The sequence below is a fragment of the Ceratotherium simum genome, chromosome 22, assembly GCF_057802395.1.
Source record: "Ceratotherium simum simum isolate JZ-2026a chromosome 22, ASM5780239v1, whole genome shotgun sequence".
In the NCBI taxonomy this organism is placed as follows: domain Eukaryota; kingdom Metazoa; phylum Chordata; class Mammalia; order Perissodactyla; family Rhinocerotidae; genus Ceratotherium; species Ceratotherium simum.
In genome coordinates, this window is record NC_141921.1 from 43,442,111 (window position 1) to 43,458,487 (window position 16,377).

General features: G+C 37.9%; 1 protein-coding gene across 1 annotated transcript; it reads left to right on the plus strand.

The window, feature by feature from the left end:
• The first annotated feature begins 35 nt into the window (after positions 1–35).
• Positions 36–9,788, plus strand: LZIC (leucine zipper and CTNNBIP1 domain containing). The gene is made up of 7 exons (XM_004425558.3): positions 36–758; positions 4,135–4,243; positions 5,542–5,677; positions 5,986–6,084; positions 7,764–7,859; positions 8,034–8,115; positions 8,599–9,788. Exons 2-7 carry the CDS (start codon positions 4,143–4,145, stop codon positions 8,655–8,657), a joined length of 573 nt encoding a protein of 190 aa, XP_004425615.1. The 5' UTR covers positions 36–758; positions 4,135–4,142; the 3' UTR covers positions 8,658–9,788.
• Positions 9,789–16,377: the final 6,589 nt, after the last annotated feature.

Sequence of the window (16,377 nt, forward strand, 5' to 3'; positions counted from 1 at the left end):
CGCTGCATCGGAACTCCGGGACCTGCTGGCGGGCGGAGGCGCATACGGGACCCCGAGGGCTTGAGGAGGTTGTCCCGCTTCTGGTCTGGGAGGGCCGGAAGAGTTTCGGGGGTGCCGGGTTCACGGCGATCTCTGGTGGCAGCGCGGGCCTGGTCGAGGCCGGCCGCCGCGGGACCCATTGCAGGACCTTCAGGTTCCCCCGTGGAGTTGGGATTTGGGGCCGCGACCAGAGCTGCTCGCTGACCGCGTCCAAATGATTGAGGTCCAAACGCTGCTCACTTCCAGCCGGGAAAACGCGTGCTCTCCGCCCTTACGTTTTCTGTGCTGCTGGGTTTGACAGTTTTCCTCAAGGCGTGTCCGGGTGCGGCGTTATCCTCAGTAACACCCTCGGCCTCACTAGGAGAAACCTCAGAAAGGCTGCCAGAGGCGCCGTCGAGAGAGGAAACGGGTTTCTCCTCCTGCTCCCCCGCCCCCAAGATGTCTTGCTAGAAAGAGAGGGGTGTGTTTAGGCTGCTCAAGTGGAAGTTATCTGGACTGCTTTAGGCCAAGATTCTATATAGTACATAAAACTATTTGTTAATGGTTTCCCTTTTCCCAGCCGATTCCACCCCCAGGTGGTTTGCACTTTGAGCCTTTTGTAGTCCTGATGAACAATTTCGCTTTCTTCAAGTTTATGATACTTGGAACTTCAAGGATTGGAGGTTTATGCATTTTGAGACTGGTCAGCACTGTGCAGAGTTCAGAGTACTGAGAGACAGGTGAGCATGAATCAGTACCTTCCACTCCAGATTACAGCTTTTGAGAGCCATTTGTGCAGTTTCGGTAAAAGGTGCACCACCCTTATGGAATACTAGGTGGTGCCAGCGAGTTCATCGTTCTGGGATAAATCTCAACTCATGTAGCATCAGGTGAAGGCTTTTAACGTGCCTCCACCGTCCCTGAAATTTATTTAGAATAGCTTTACCTCCTTAAAATATGTTGTGCTTGTATACACTCATCCAGTTATCGAATATCCATTCAATATTAAGTGCTGAGGAGGCTAAGAGAGGAATCATACTCATTTTCTGCTCTCAGAGAGTTTACAGCCTGGAGAGAAAGACAGACAAATAAACGTGCTATAATGAAACATATAATACAAGGCAGAAATAAGTACTAAATAGAGAATAAGATGCAGTGGAAGAAGCAATCAATTCTTATTATTCATTTACTGATTATTCGTCCAGTACTGTCTGTCTGCCCAGCATTATGCTAGATGCTGGCATGTAAAGAAAAGTAAAATCACTACTCTCAAATAACTCACAACTAGTGATTGGGAGGGAACCAAGGAAGGCATTCTGGAGAAGGTGAAACTTGAGCTAGATCTTGAAGAAAGGATGACCTGGGCTTGGTGGGTAGGAAAAAATGCAGGCTCAAAAGAGAAGGATGAAAGTGCATGACATGTTTTGAAACAGCAAGTAGTTGAGCCTGGTTAATTAAGCCTGGAAAGATACTTTCAGTTTTATCTTGGGTTTGCCTTGACTTTTACTGGGAAATTCAACAGATTTAAAAGTAAAATTTAATTGTGTATTTCCAGGAGAAATTATGCATGAAGCATAGCTATAATGAATTACATTTCTGTCTAACTTATTGTACATGAAACTATTATACATGAAATATAGCTATAATAAATTACATTTCTGGTCATAATGTAGCTCGTTTATAATTTACATATCGTTAATGATCATAGATGATTTAAGCCAATTTTAAAAGGTAAACGGTAGTAATCTTTTAAAAAAACTGATTTCACGTATCTTGAATATAATGTAAGGAATCCTCTTCATTGAAGTTCACATGTCAAATCATCTGTTAATGATTATGTGTGGGGAAATTTTAAATGCTTAAATAAGTTACCCTAGGATTTAGATTTTGATGAATGTTTATACCTAGTATTAAGCAAAATGTGTTTCATGAAAGGAATTTAAGTTTAATTTTTATAAATGGAAAACCTAAATACTATAAATGTTAAGGTAAATGCATACAGTATTAATAGACCAAAATCAGTAGCTTTTCTGTACACCAGATGTAATCAGAAATTGTTCCCTATTCCCAATATTAACAAAAAATACAAAATATCTGAGAATAGCCAATGTTCAAGGCCTTTGGGAATAAAACAATACTTTTCTTTTCAAACTAAGGATCATAAAAGAAAGTCTAGGTAAATGGAGAGATGTATTGCCTGATGGGAAGATTCGAATTTCAAGGATACAGATTTTCTCTGTATTAGTCTCTAGTTTTAATGTAATCCCTGTTGAAAATTTCAATTGAATTTTTAAGGGAACTTGACAAACTGATTCTTAAATTCATCTAGAAGAGAAAATGCACAAGAATAGCTAAGAATTATTGGGGAAAAAAAAAAACCCATGATAATAAAGGCAACTCCTTATCAGTTATCAGTGTACACCAGTTCTAAAGCCATAATAATTAAAATAGTGAGATAATGTCTTAGGACTAGATCATTATCAATGAAACAGACTTGAGTCTGTTTGTATTGAATCTTCATTAAAGGTGGTATAAATACTGACTAATACACAGTGTTGGGATTGTTGGCTATCCATTTAAAAGAAAGTAAAAGACTTCATAGCATTAACAAAACAAGTTGGTGGCTTAAAGAGCTAAATGTAAAAAAAATATAATCTGGGGCCCGCCCGGTGGCGTAGTGGTTAAGTTCACACTTTCCGCTTCAGCCCGAGGTTTGCCGGTTCAGATCCTGGGCATGGAGCTACTAACTGCTCATCAGGCCATGCTGAGGCGGCGTCCCACATAGAAGAGCTACAACTCTACAACTACGATATACAACTATGTACTGGGGCTTTGGGGAGGAAAAAAAAGGAAAAAAATATATATATATATAATCTATAAAAGTCTTAGAATACAAAATAGTATATTTTTCAAAATCTCGAGATGGTTAGGGCCTGCCTTCATGGGTTACAAAACTAAGTAGACTTAAAGGAGAAGACAGATTTGGCCATTAAAAATAATTTATCGTGGCCAAAAACACCATAAATAAAATTTAAAGTCTGGAGGCAAAAGATAATATTTGCAACACAACTACAAAAGCGTCATATCCATAAAACAGAGAAAGATAATCCAGTAGAAAAATGGGCACATTTCGCAAGAAGAAATTCATATCAAAAGTTGTTCATGCCCACAACTCATTAGGTAAGTGCACGAGACCAACAAGATAATAGGAGGAGTGTTCTGAGTCTTCGAGCATACTTATTAAGAATGAAAAGGGGACCGGCCCGTGGCGTAGTGGTTAAGTGCGCGCGCTCCGCTGCTGGCGTGATTTGGATCCCTGGCACGCACCGCTTGGCTTGTCGGACCGTGCTGTGGCAGTGTCCCATATAAAGTGGAGGAAGATGGGCTCGGATGTTAGCCCAGGGCCAGTCTTCCTCAGCAAAAAAAGAGGAGGACAGGCATGGATGTTAGCTCAGGGCTGATCTTTCTCACAAAAAAAAAAAAGAGAGAATGAAAAGGAATGTTATAATGAATCTTTTTGTAAAGCAAAGTCACACCTGATCTATTTCTTTATTTTTATTTTATTTTTTTGTGAGGAAGATCAGCCCTGTGCTAACATCTGCCAATCCTCCTCTTTCTTTTTTTTTGCTGAGGAAGACTGGCCCTGGGCTAACATCCGTGCCCATCTTCCTCCACTTTATATGAGATGCCGCCACAGCATGGCTTGCCAAGCAGTGCGTGGTTGCACACCCGGGATCCGAACCAGCGAACCCCAGGCCACCACAGCAGAGCAAACGCACTTAACCACTTGCGCCACCGGGCCGGCCCCTGATCTATTTCTTTATAAATCTATTTCTGTATTTTCATCTATAAAATTGTTTAAAGTAAGATAGACCAATAGTGAAGACTTCTAATTAATTTGTCAAGTCAGTTAAGAAGACTGCCAGGCATTTTTTGTGAGGTGTTACTACTATATGAGTTTAAACTTTTATATCTAAATTGAGATTTTCTTCAAACAACTATCTTTCCCACACCTGTAGCTCAGAAAGAGTATAGCCTATTTTAAGTTGCACTGGTGTGTTGAATCATTTCAAATAACCAAATATATATTGTATGTGGGTTTACTGTTCTCCTTAGAGATTAAAATGGCTTCCAGAGGAAAGACAGAGACAAGCAAATTGAAGCAGAATTTAGAAGAGCAGTTAGATAGACTGATGCAGCAATTACAAGATCTGGAGGAATGCAGGTAATAGTATAATTGTATGCTGCCATGCTGTAAAATGGCTTTTTTTCTACAGCTAGATTACAAGCTCTGTGGGTGCGGGCCCGTGTGTGATTTTGGTTTCCCCTGTAGCATTCTTCACAGTGCTTTGTCTGTTCGAGAAATAAACTCAGTGCAGGCTTTGGAGTCATATAGGCTGAGATGTGAAAGTCTTTTGTGTAATTAAACTGAGTGTGAACTTGGGCAAAATACTTAACCTGCTTAAGTTTCCATTTCCTCCAGTGTGAAGTGGAAATACTAACACCTACCTTGTCTTAAGTATTTAAAATAGCCCTGCCGGGCCGGCCCCGTGGCTTAGCAGTTAAGTGCACGCACTGCGATGCTGGCAGCCCGGGTTCAGATCCCGGGCGCGCACTGACGCACCGCTTCTCTGGCCATGCTGAGGCCGAGTCCCAAATACAGCAACTAGAAGGATGTGCAACTATGACATACAACTATCTACCGGGGCTTTGGGGGAAAAAATAAATAAATAAAATTAAAAGATAAAAAAATAAAATAGCCGTGCCTTGGTATCAAGCTGAGAAGGTACTACTTGAACTTTTTCAGCCTTAACTGCTCAAAGGACCAAGGCTGTCCTTTTTTAACAACCTTGAAAGGTTGTTGTAGATATTATAAATGAAGGGGCCAATACAATGCTTGGCCCAGAGTAGGTGCTCGATAAATGGTAGCTGTTGTTATTTGTAGTAAATGTTTAATAAATGGCTTGTTTGATTGGTGAATAAAAATAGCCTCTTACTCAGATGACATGTACTGCATTGCTGTTGTGTTTCGAGGTGTACAAAATTTTACCTACCATTAATGATAATGATGATTATAATAACAGCTATTTATCAAGTACATATTATATGCCAAGCACTTTCCATATTTCATTTAATGTTTTTAGTAACCCTAGAAGGTAGGTACTCTCATTATCTGCAGCTTATAGATAAAGAAACTGAGGCTTGGCTATGTTAAATATCTTGCCCAAGGTTATACCATTGATTCATAGACTGCTTAAAAGGAAGTTATTATGTAGTTTGTTAAGTGTGCTTCATTTTGGGAAAAGAAAAATGTTTATCAAAGTTACCTCACTGTAGGAAAACACCCATACTACTAATATCTGAACACATCCATCATTAGCATTTTGATATTTCCTTTCAGCCTTTTGCCCCCAAGATATTTTTTGTAAATATACGTATCTGAAGTCTTAGTGTATAAATACTACAATTGCTTTTTTCACTTGGAACTTTATATTTTTCTATATTATGTTCACTGTACTTCAGAGAGGAACTTGATACAGATGAATATGAAGAAACCAAAAAGGAAACTCTGGAGCAACTAAGTGAATTTAATGATTCACTGAAGAAAATTATGTCTGGAAATATGACTTTGGTAGATGAACTAAGTGGAATGCAACTGGTAAGCATAATTGACTTACACTGGTGACACAGGGTATTTTTTTCTTTTCTTTTTTTTTTTTTTTGTTAAGTATATTTAAGATAGAAAATGTTCCGTTTTTTGGCTTTACCTTCTAGATGAGTGTCTACTTATGGATAAAACAGCATATGCTTCCAGATCTTCATTTAATTATGTATTTGACTCCAGTGACATGCACAGAAATAGCAAATGGAAACTAAAATTGTAACAGTGTTTGATGAACAGAGACCTATTAATAGTTAAAGACCCATCAATCAATTATTGCAATATCTGTATTCTTGTATTTCTAGGCTATCCAGGCAGCTATCAGTCAGGCCTTTAAAACCCCAGAGGTCATTAGATTGTTTGCAAAGAAACAACCAGGTCAGCTTCGGACAAGGTTAGCAGAGGTAAAGTTTCTTTAAATTGACCCAATTGCTTTGTGTATTTCTTTTCTCAGCCCAAGAATTTGTTCATTATGTTGTTCTAAAGTTTAAAGATTGGGCAGTTGACAATGTACAACACCAAGAGTGAATCCTAATGAAAACTATGGGCTTGGGTGATTACGATGTGTCAGTGTAGGTTCATCAGTTGTAACAAATATACCACTCTGGTGGGGGACGTTTATAATGGGGAGGCTATGCATGAGTGGGGGTGAGCCTTATGTGGGAAATCTCTGTACCTTTCCTTCAATTTACTATGAACCTGATACTGCTCTAAAAAGTAGTCTATTAAAAAAAAAAATTGGTCAGTTGATTTTAGAACCACAACCCACAGTTTTCTGACAAAAATTAGTCCTTTGAGCAATTATTGTTAATAACGATATGTAGCGTTTTAAACAACATATGGCAGTTTAAATTGCTACTGACCGCTTCTACTTGGACCCCACCTTTAAAAAAATTTTACCATTTACTTTTGGAGCCCTGAGTTGAAATCCCACCTAGAATTCATTAGCAGCATTGCTTTATGCATGTGTGGCCTTTCGCATCTAAGAATTTCAAACATCGTTATAAACCTGATACTTTAGGAAATCTGTTTATAGACTTCAATGTAATTAGGGCATTAACAAGTTATTTGCAACCACTGGTAATTCAGTAGCATAGGGATTAAGAGTATGTACTTGGGTCAGACTGGATTTGTATCCCTGCTCCACTATGGATGTATGTGACCTTGGGGAAGTTATTTTATTCAACCTCTTTGTGCCTCAATTTCCCCATCTGTAAAAAGGTGATAATGATAGTTCCTACCTCCTACGGTTGTTAGAGGATTAAATGAAATAATATGTGTAGGGCCGGCCCCATGGCTTAGCTCTTCAGTGCTCGCGCTCCCCTACTGGTGGTCCGGGTTCGGATCCCGGACGCGCACCGAAGCACTGCTTCTCGGGCCATGCTGAGGCCACGTCCCACATACAGCAACTAGAAGGATGTGCAACTATGACATATAGCTATCTACTGGGGCTTTGGGGAGAAAAAGGGAAAAAGAGGAGGAGGATTGGCAATAGATGTTAGCTCGGAGCCAGTCTTCCTCAGCAAAAAGAGGAGGATTAGCATGGATGTTAGCTGAGGGCTGATGTTCCTCACAAAAAAAATAAATAAATAAAAATAAAAGAAATAATATGTGTAAAGCACATATTATGTGTAATATGTAATATGTGTAAAGCACATAGAATAGTACTAATGCATAGTACATGCTATCAGTGTTTCTGGTGGTAGAGTTCCACCACCAGAACTTGGGTAGAGTTAACCGGAGTTCCAGGAGATCTGATACCGGTTATCTCATTCAAGCCTGTAGACAACACTTCAGTTCAGTGAAATGAGCTCTTAGAGGATAGCTCCTCTCCAAAGGAAGCTGTTGACCTACTAATTCCTCAGTAGAGTTTATAACTGACAGTGGTTATGATTAGCATTAAGATTTATTAGAACTGTGTAATAGCATTTCTATCATGTTTGCCTTGAATTGTTTCTGTAGTTTTTTATAATATTAATCAGCTAGAGGATTTTTTTTTTAAGAGATAGATCTGAAAAGCTGAATTTTATGCATAGAATGTTTTTAACTTAAATACCATATGCTTTGCGTTCATCCATTCTAGATGGATAGAGATCTCATGGTAGGAAAGCTGGAAAGAGACTTGTACACTCAACAGAAAGTGGAGATACTAACAGCTCTCAGGAAACTTGGAGAGAAGGTACCTGCATTTAATTTAATATATTAGCTATAAAGAAAAAGTATGAAGTATTTGGTACAGAAATTCTTCATCTGTGATCTAGTTTGTGGTTCTGAGACATTCTTAATGGTGGTTCCTAGAACCCCATGGTAACATTTGAAACCACTCCACTGGGCTTTGGTTTGTTTTGTTTAGCTGACTGCAGATGATGAGGCCTTCCTGTCAGCCAATGCAGGTGCTATACTCAGCCAGTTTGAGAAAGTCTCGACAGACCTTGGTGAGTACCTTCGTATTTCTGAAAGCTGGACATGAATTACTACTCCAGATTGGCAGATAGCATGGATGAGATAACATGATGGCCTTTTCTTGAGTTTAGAGGTAAAACCAGAATTGTTTTCTGTATAAATCCCGTTTATGGGGTTTATTTCCCAATACTTTTTAATTAAAATAATTAATATAGCCTAATGTTTATCAGCACAATGTTAATATAAAAGTAAACTAAAATTTTACATATTCTGTTTCGTACCTAAAGCTAGAGTAAGGATTTATAACCAATAAATCACCCTGTGTAGCTGAGTTGTTTGTGCAGGGGCAAGGAAATTGGGATGGCAGTGGGAAGGTTTAGGGGTAATGCACTGATAATAGAAGCTAATTTTATTTTCTATTTCAATATCTATGTGATAGATTTTCCTCTTCTTTACCTGGCACTGTAAATGCATTTGAAATAACCTTTTTGTTTATTGTGTGTCTTTCTCCTTAGGTTCTGGAGACAAAGTTCTTGCTTTGGCAAGTTTTGAGGTTGAAAAAACAAAAAAATGACATGGTGTGGAAGCTTGGGACATTGGTCACATTCTTGTTTTAACTGGTATTTTTCTTCTGGGGATTTTGAGTCATTGCAAAGAAATCAAGAGATTCTTGAAATGTATTAATAACCTAAGAAAAGGTGATAGGAAAACATACTTGTGGCTTCTGTTTATGCCCTTCATCATTATATTTTGTGTAGGGCTACCTGCTTGAGTGATCCTGGACTTGTTGGAGAGACTCACTGTAACTTTTTCATTATGATTTGTCTGTTTAAGGGAGAGAGAGCAGAAAACAGAGTTTCTCTGCCTGTTTTTATTAAGGCTCCTTGTTTTTAAGTGCTGATAGTAAATGAAAAGATGTGAATTAATGATTTTTTTCTGCTCATAATTTATCCCCACTTGTTGGAGTGAATGTGTAGCAACATCAGTAGACCTCATATGTGTTCACAGAATTTGAGAGTTCTAAGTGATCTTAGAAATCATTTTCATTTTACAAACAAGGAAACTGAGGCTCAAAAAGAGCAAGTGACTTGCTTAAAGTTGCATGAGAGACAGAGCTAGGGATAAGACTCGGGCATCCTGACTCTCAGTTTAGTGTCCATTTGAATTTTATTTCTTTATTCTGTGCTGTTTTACAAAAATAATTAACACATTTGTGCAAGTCCATGTTTATGAAAATTCGATGTCCCAACAAAAAGTTGTCACTAAGGGACCATTCCCCAGCCTGTAAGCTCTTCGTATGAATGGGGCCCATTGTATCTCTGAGTTTTGAGCTTGGAACAATGGGAGCCCTGTTGAGAGTCTCCTGAAGTAACTTAACCTCCTGCGTTGTTTCACCAGGGAAGCAATTGGAAGTGGCAGCTAGAGGCCCTCCCTGTGTGTGACCTCTTTGCTGAAACCCAGAGGATGGTGACTAGAAACTACTATTTACTCTTCAGTTTTTGGAGAAACAAAAATAAGTTATGAGGAAAAGCAGGTTTCTCTCCTGAGTGTTTACATGTCTCTGCATGCTCAAATATACGGATTTCCCCATTGTCACATATGTTAGCTTATTTCCTAGGCTCTGGCCACTTTATATTCTCTCATGTATTTCTCAGTATTCTTTTTCTTTGCACTTTATACAAATTAAAAACATTTTTAAAGCTTATTGTATACTGTAAACTCTATTAGGTGCTCTGCCAACTGAACAAATTAGGGGACCTCAGCTACATTAATGCCTTATTTGAAACTTTTAATGGGTAATTTTTTATATATTGATTTATGATAGTCAAAAACTCATTGAAATTGTGACAAACCAAGAAAAAGCAAATTACCTACTATTCATCTAGGGCTTTATGGTCAATCATCATTATTTCATTATTCTATGTTTTTTTTTAATCAAAGTGAAATTCACATAACAAAATTCACAATTCAGTGGCATTTAGTACATTTACAGTGTTGTGCAACCATCACCACCATCTAGTTTCAAAACATTTTCATCACCCCCAAAGGAGACCCCATACCCATTAAGCAGTCACTTCCCATTCTCTCTTTCCAGCCCTCCAGCAATCACTCATCTACTTTCTGTTTCTAAAGATTTACCTATTCTGGATATTTCATATAAATGGAATCATACAGTATCTGACCTGTTGTGTCTGGCTTCTTTTACTTAGAGTAATATTGTCAAGGATAATTCACATTGTAGCATGTATCAGTACTTCATTCCTTTTAATGGCTGAAAATATTCACTTGCATGAATACCACATTGTGTTTATCCATTTATCTCTTGATGAGATAATCTCTTGAGGAACATTGGGTTTTTTCCACTTTTTGGCTATTGTAAATATTGTTGCTGTGAACATTTGTGTATAAATATTTGTTTAAATACTTGTTTTCAATTCTTTGGGGTATATACCTTAGAATGGAATTGCTATTTTTTAAGCCATAGCAAGAATCCCCCTTCCCCTCCAGTAGTAGGACAAGGAAAATTAGGAATATTTTGTATTTGAAAGGGGCCTAGATGAATCTGGAGTCCTTAATTTTGGTTTCCCTTAAATTTTCTTTTTTTTTTTTATTTTTATTTTTATTTATTTGTTTATTTTCCCCCAAAGCCCCAGTAGATAGTTGTATGTCATAGCTGCACATCCTTCTAGTTGCTGTATGTGGGACACGGCCTCAGCGTGGCCAGAGAAGCGGTGTGTCAGTGCGTGCCCGGGATCCGAACTTGGGCCGCCAGCAGCGGAGCGCGAGCACTTAACCGCCAAGCCACGGGGCCGGCCCTAGTTTCCCTTAAATTTTCTATAAGACCAACATCAGTGAAATGTTTTGTCATTAATCACATTCATGTATTCATTTTATAAGTAATGATTGGTACTCAATTTAAATTAATCTTCCTTTAAAAATGGCCGAATTTGCAGTGCCTAGCAAGATGCTGTCAGTCATGGCCATGTGACCTTTGGTAGGTTACTTAATCTTTTTGAGCCTCATTTTCCTCTTCTGTTCAGTGGGGATAATAGAACCTACCTACCACAAGATTACTGTGTATTCCCCTCTCTTCCTTCACACACAAAGAAGTTTTTTCATTGGAGCTAATCCACCATTTAACAATTCTTTCTAGGGCCATATGATATATTTTGTTTCACAAATTTGGTATTTAATTCAGAAAAATAATTTGAAAAAATGAATAATTTGAAAATTCTGTACGACTATAGTTATTAAATGACTTTCAAACTATGTTTCCTGTTTATACTTGGCTATATTTCTAGTTTTTTAGACCTCTTTGGAGGTCTCAGAGTGCAATAACTAATGCTAAGGCAGCTAACTTTCTGACACCTTTGGGTCAAGCTAATATTTTAATGAAAAGATGTCTTGCATTTTTCAAAGAACTGGGGTTGAAGCAGAAGTAAATTCCTGTGAGCAAGTGTCCAGCTGGGCTGTTTAATGAAATCTAATAATTTAAAACGATTCTTATAGTTCAGCGTTTTGTTTTGTTTTTATCTTGTGAGTGGTAAGGTAGGTATTCTAGGTGGGTGGTAGAGGAAGAAACCAAGCAATAGAATGAGTTGTTCCCAGGAAGGAGTTGGAGTTGAGACAGATGGATTGTTAACTTTGATTGTTAGGCCTTTCATTGAAGACACTCAGCCAAAGAATAGTCATCTTAGGCAAAATAAAAGACTGCAAATCCACCATTGGAATGGTATCTTATTGCAGTGAATGATGGATAGTTTGAAATTATTACATAAAAAATAAACCTAGACCATTTTGCCTAGAGCTTTTCAACCACTTTCCTGTTCATTTTTTTTCTTATTCTATTCATTACTAAGACCAAAGAATGCTCTCCTTTTCCTCTCAAAATGTTTTCCAGCATTAATATGTAAATTAAAACTGTCAGCATTCCCACAGACCCCCATGAACAAACTGTAATTGCTTCCAGTCTGTCTGGCCCTGGGATTATAAAGATTTAGAAACTGGAGAAACTAGTGTTTAATATTTTCATTAAGTTGCAAAAAGCAGGTTAAAAATATGGCTCGTCTAGAATATTCACCTAGTATATGTCCTTTTGACATCCTAACTCACTTTGTTTTTGAAATCCCTCTTCCTGTTCACACTAATAGAAGAGTGGAGAGAATATAGTGCTGAAAGAGTGGAGAGAATATGGTGCTCAAACAGAAGGGGTCTGCGATGTTCTCAAGAGTCCACAATGGAGAGTCCATGCTGTTCCAAGCAGAGGACCAGGAAAGTTGAGAGGTTTGAGGCTGTCAGTTGGAAGCTTCCTAATGGCTTGGTTGTTTTCCTCTGAGAAGATCACATTCCTTACAGCCTCAGACGATGGACTACAATTAAAAATAACTAAATAAGTAAAAATTTATTTACTATAAAGGAGGTCAGTGAGAACCATCAATTTTCTTTTGAGTTAAAGAAGAGGAAGATAATGCTGGTAAGGGTTCTTTCCAAGATTATGTATCAGCCACAGATCCTCTGCCCCCAACTCTGGAAACTGTGACTGTGAACTTTTGAAGCCTTCCCACAAGAACCTCTGACTTTGTATTACAGTCGTAATTTCAATACATGGGTTAAGAGCTTAAGTTATCTTAATTATGTCTATTTCTTCTAAAATGTCTTAGTAGGTCAGGTACTATTTTTTGTTACTGCTCAATTGTCATATTACATGGGGCTGTTCTTTCCTGTAAGAGGAGTTTAATGATTTTTTTTTTTTTTTTCGCTGTGAACCAGGTGTGAAAACCTGGTTCCTTTAGGCCTGACATTACTCCTCCAATACTTATAAACCAGGCTGAGTTGAAAACTGAGGCAGTTACCCTCAATGATAATCAAAGAGATAGGTAATTTAGGTAAAAGCAAATATTTGGCAAGGATTAGATCATAACTGATTGCCTTGACCCTATGATTTGACCATGCTCTTAGAAAATGTGGTGCTTTTACAACTTCATCTTATTAAAAAAAATAAATAACTTTGTTAACATCTCAAATTTCCCATCAAGTTTATTCTAGGTCTTGGTAAATTATACCTTAAATTTGGTCTATAAAGCTCTGAGCTTATACTCACTTATTTAAATATTTTGTTTCATATTTACTCAGGAAAGGAACGTTTGTACTTTTGGAGCAAACAGGGAAACTCAGTCCCTTAGCCTCAGCCTTGTGGCATTTCTTTTCATCTTGTGTTCCAGAAGTATGAGTGGTTTATTCCTCTGCAAGAAAATACTCTGAGCAAGACTCCATATAAAGGAGTACATAATAGACACCTAAATCCACTTTCCGTTCTCAGAAAGGAAAGTGTGGACTCTGTCTTTAACTTATGAGCTTGGAGGAGAAGTGAGGGATGTGAGCGTGTGCTCACTCATGTGCATGGCTCTCTTCTGGGAGTCTGACTGGACCGGTGGCACGTCTACTCCCACGAGGCACTTGTGACCTCCCACAGTGCTACTTGTCAGAGTGGGAGGTTGATTGTGCCAGGTTAATTTTGTTAACAATCAAAGCACTGGACAAATTGTGTACACTAGGCCCTTTCGGTTTGAAAAATTCAAAATGTGCTTTTCTCTGATGGGGATTAGTTCTTGAAATTGAAGAGAAGAAAACATGTTTTGGAAAAATCTTAACAATAATTACTATGTGGGAGCAAGGAAGGTTTCTATCTGCTACCTCTTCTGATTGTAATGTCATTTTTTTCTTTCATCAGACATTTACTGAGTGCTGATACATGTCAGACATATTACTTGGCTCTTTTTTGTTAAATTTTCTAAAATAGATATTGGGTAGAGTTTTTTTTTTAATAAGACTTTTAAGTGTTTATGTAATTAATAGAGGTTTAGATATCCAGCTGCATCATCAAGAGGTTTATTTTACAATGATAAAATTGTGTTTTAAATAGACCTAACGATAAAAAAAAAGATATGTTACTCTCTGTCATAGTTAGCTGGGTCCTTAGAAACATTATTTCAGATGTGTAGAGAATCTTATGCTTGGAAATAATCCAATTTGATCTAAATGATCTCTTCATCTATAATTTTTTACCTCATCTTTTTTTTTTTTTTTTTTAATGAGGAAGATCAGTCCTGAGCTAACATCCATGCCAATCCTCCTCTTTTTGCTGAGGAAGACTGGCCCTTGGCTAACATCTGTGCCCATCTTCCTCCACTTTTATATGGGACGCCACCACAGCATGGCCTGACAAGCGGTGCATCGGTGCGTGCCAGTGATCCAAACCCGGGCCTCCAGCAGCGGAGCGTGTGCACTTAACCGCTACGCCACAGGGCCAGCCCCCTTACCTCATCTTTTAATCACTTTGTAAACTGCATATATCATTAAAATATTTATGTTATTAAATTGTTTTGGAGACTATTAAATGGAGAGGAAGTTGGAATATTCCTGTAAGGGAGGAAAAATGTCTTTCCTCTACCCTTTTATGTTCTTGACTGGGACCCTTATAACAAAAGACAGATTAACAAGGGAGAAACATTAACAAATTTATTTAGTGTAAGTTTTATGTGACATGGGAAACTGCATAAGGAAATCAAGACCCAGAGAAACAGTTTTTATGCTAGGTTTGAGGAAGAGTGGAAAGTCCTGGAAAGATGTGATAGGACAAAGGCAAGCTAAGTGTAGTAAACTGAGGGAATCAGCAAGGCCTGTTTGTTCACATTCCTCTCTATGTCCCTTGTCTTCAGAGGTAAGAATGCTCCTTTCCTCTGGGTATAGGGAGGGCACTTCTCAAATGAGAGCTTTATGACCTGCTTCAGGGGAAGGTCAAAAGTCCTTTCTGCACATGCCATTTCTCAAATTCCTTCAGCTTAAAATATTCAATACGCCAAGGTGCCAAACTTTGGGGTAGCAGGTCCTGAACCCCATCGCTCCATTTCTAGTCCTAATTCTGCCACTTTTATACTTAATTTTTGTCCCATTTTATCAAGTCGCCTTTCAAATATTCATGTAGATATTTTGTGAAGAATGGCTATTAAATGTATAAATTGCTTTGAAACTACCATATAAGGAAATATATAAAAGCTAAATAATACCACTTTGGTTAAAATATTTAAAATCTTAAAATACACATTTTAATAATACTAAATAAAATGGAAGCATTGTGTTTGGTTTGACTAAGGGAAGCTTGTGCTCATATTCTAGATATTTGAAGTAATGGGTAATTAAGATCATAAAATCAAATTAACTGGGAGTACCTAATGTGGGAAAAACTCTATAATTCTGTTACTCCTGCCTTTTCCTTTCCTGAAGATGAGATAAATTACTTTTTCTGTTATATTTCCTTTTAATGCTAGAAGTTGTGCTAAAGAGATCTTAAAAAAAACCAAGACATCCTAATGAAAGAATGTTATTGGGTTTGTGGGAATTTGTGTGTTAATATTATAGTCTGTCTCAGCAGGGTGTCATTAGCAGCAGAAATGGAAGGCAAATTAAAACTAGTCCCTTTATCTTTTCCAGACACTGCAGCCCCTTTAGTATGCTGTTTGTGTGTGTCTTCTACTCTGAAAAGAAATTAAGTGGAAATTGCCTGCTCAAAGTTGTTTTAAAAAGGCACAAGTGTCACCTATATGCTTGCTTGAGGACTCCCTGCCTCCCCTTCTCTATGAGCCTGTCTTCTGCTCTTTTCTAAGAAAGCTTTTCTACTTATTAGTGAAATAAGTGTCCCTTTCTGTTCTGTCTGTACATGGCCTCCAATTAATAAGATGAGCAGAAATGCTCCCATGCTGAGCACTGTGCTCGGGGCATGGAAGAAGCTGACACTACTTCATGATGCAAGCTATATAAGCACCTTTTTATATCCCAGGAGAGGTCCTCAATAGGTTTGGTCAACCCCCTGGAGCCTGTAGCTATTTCAGTCTAACTACTCATTAAAGTCAGTCTAAGATATTGCTAAAGCCTTTGGATTCTTTAAGTGAATCGCCTCCACTTGAATTCAGCTAAAAATAGTTCACTTTCACTCTCCAGGGCTGCTCCCAAGTTACTTGAACTCTTCCCTCAGCCTCACACCCCACCAAAAATACTGATGTCCACAGCAAGACTAACTTCTTATTGAAGACTCAGGGCTATTGCTGTGAATACATGGCTAACTGCAAGAATGGGAGAAAAGAATGAACCCCAGTTAAAGCTGAGCCCAAGAATGTGAGATAAAAAATCAGGACTTTGGGGAAAAAACAGATTTTCTTTTCTCCTCAAATAATAAATTACTTTTAAAAAGAAAAATTAAAATGTAAGTAATAATAATAATAATATATCTAAAAATC

Bases quoted from the DNA above. Each gene is read 5' to 3' on its own strand.
- LZIC (XM_004425558.3), top strand. From the start codon at position 4,143: ATGGCTTCCAGAGGAAAGACAGAGACAAGCAAATTGAAGCAGAATTTA. The intron at 5,678-5,985 runs GTAAGCATAATT...TTGTATTTCTAG, and splicing joins AACTAAGTGGAATGCAACTG to GCTATCCAGGCAGCTATCAG. The intron at 8,116-8,598 runs GTGAGTACCTTC...CTTTCTCCTTAG, and splicing joins GAAAGTCTCGACAGACCTTG to GTTCTGGAGACAAAGTTCTT.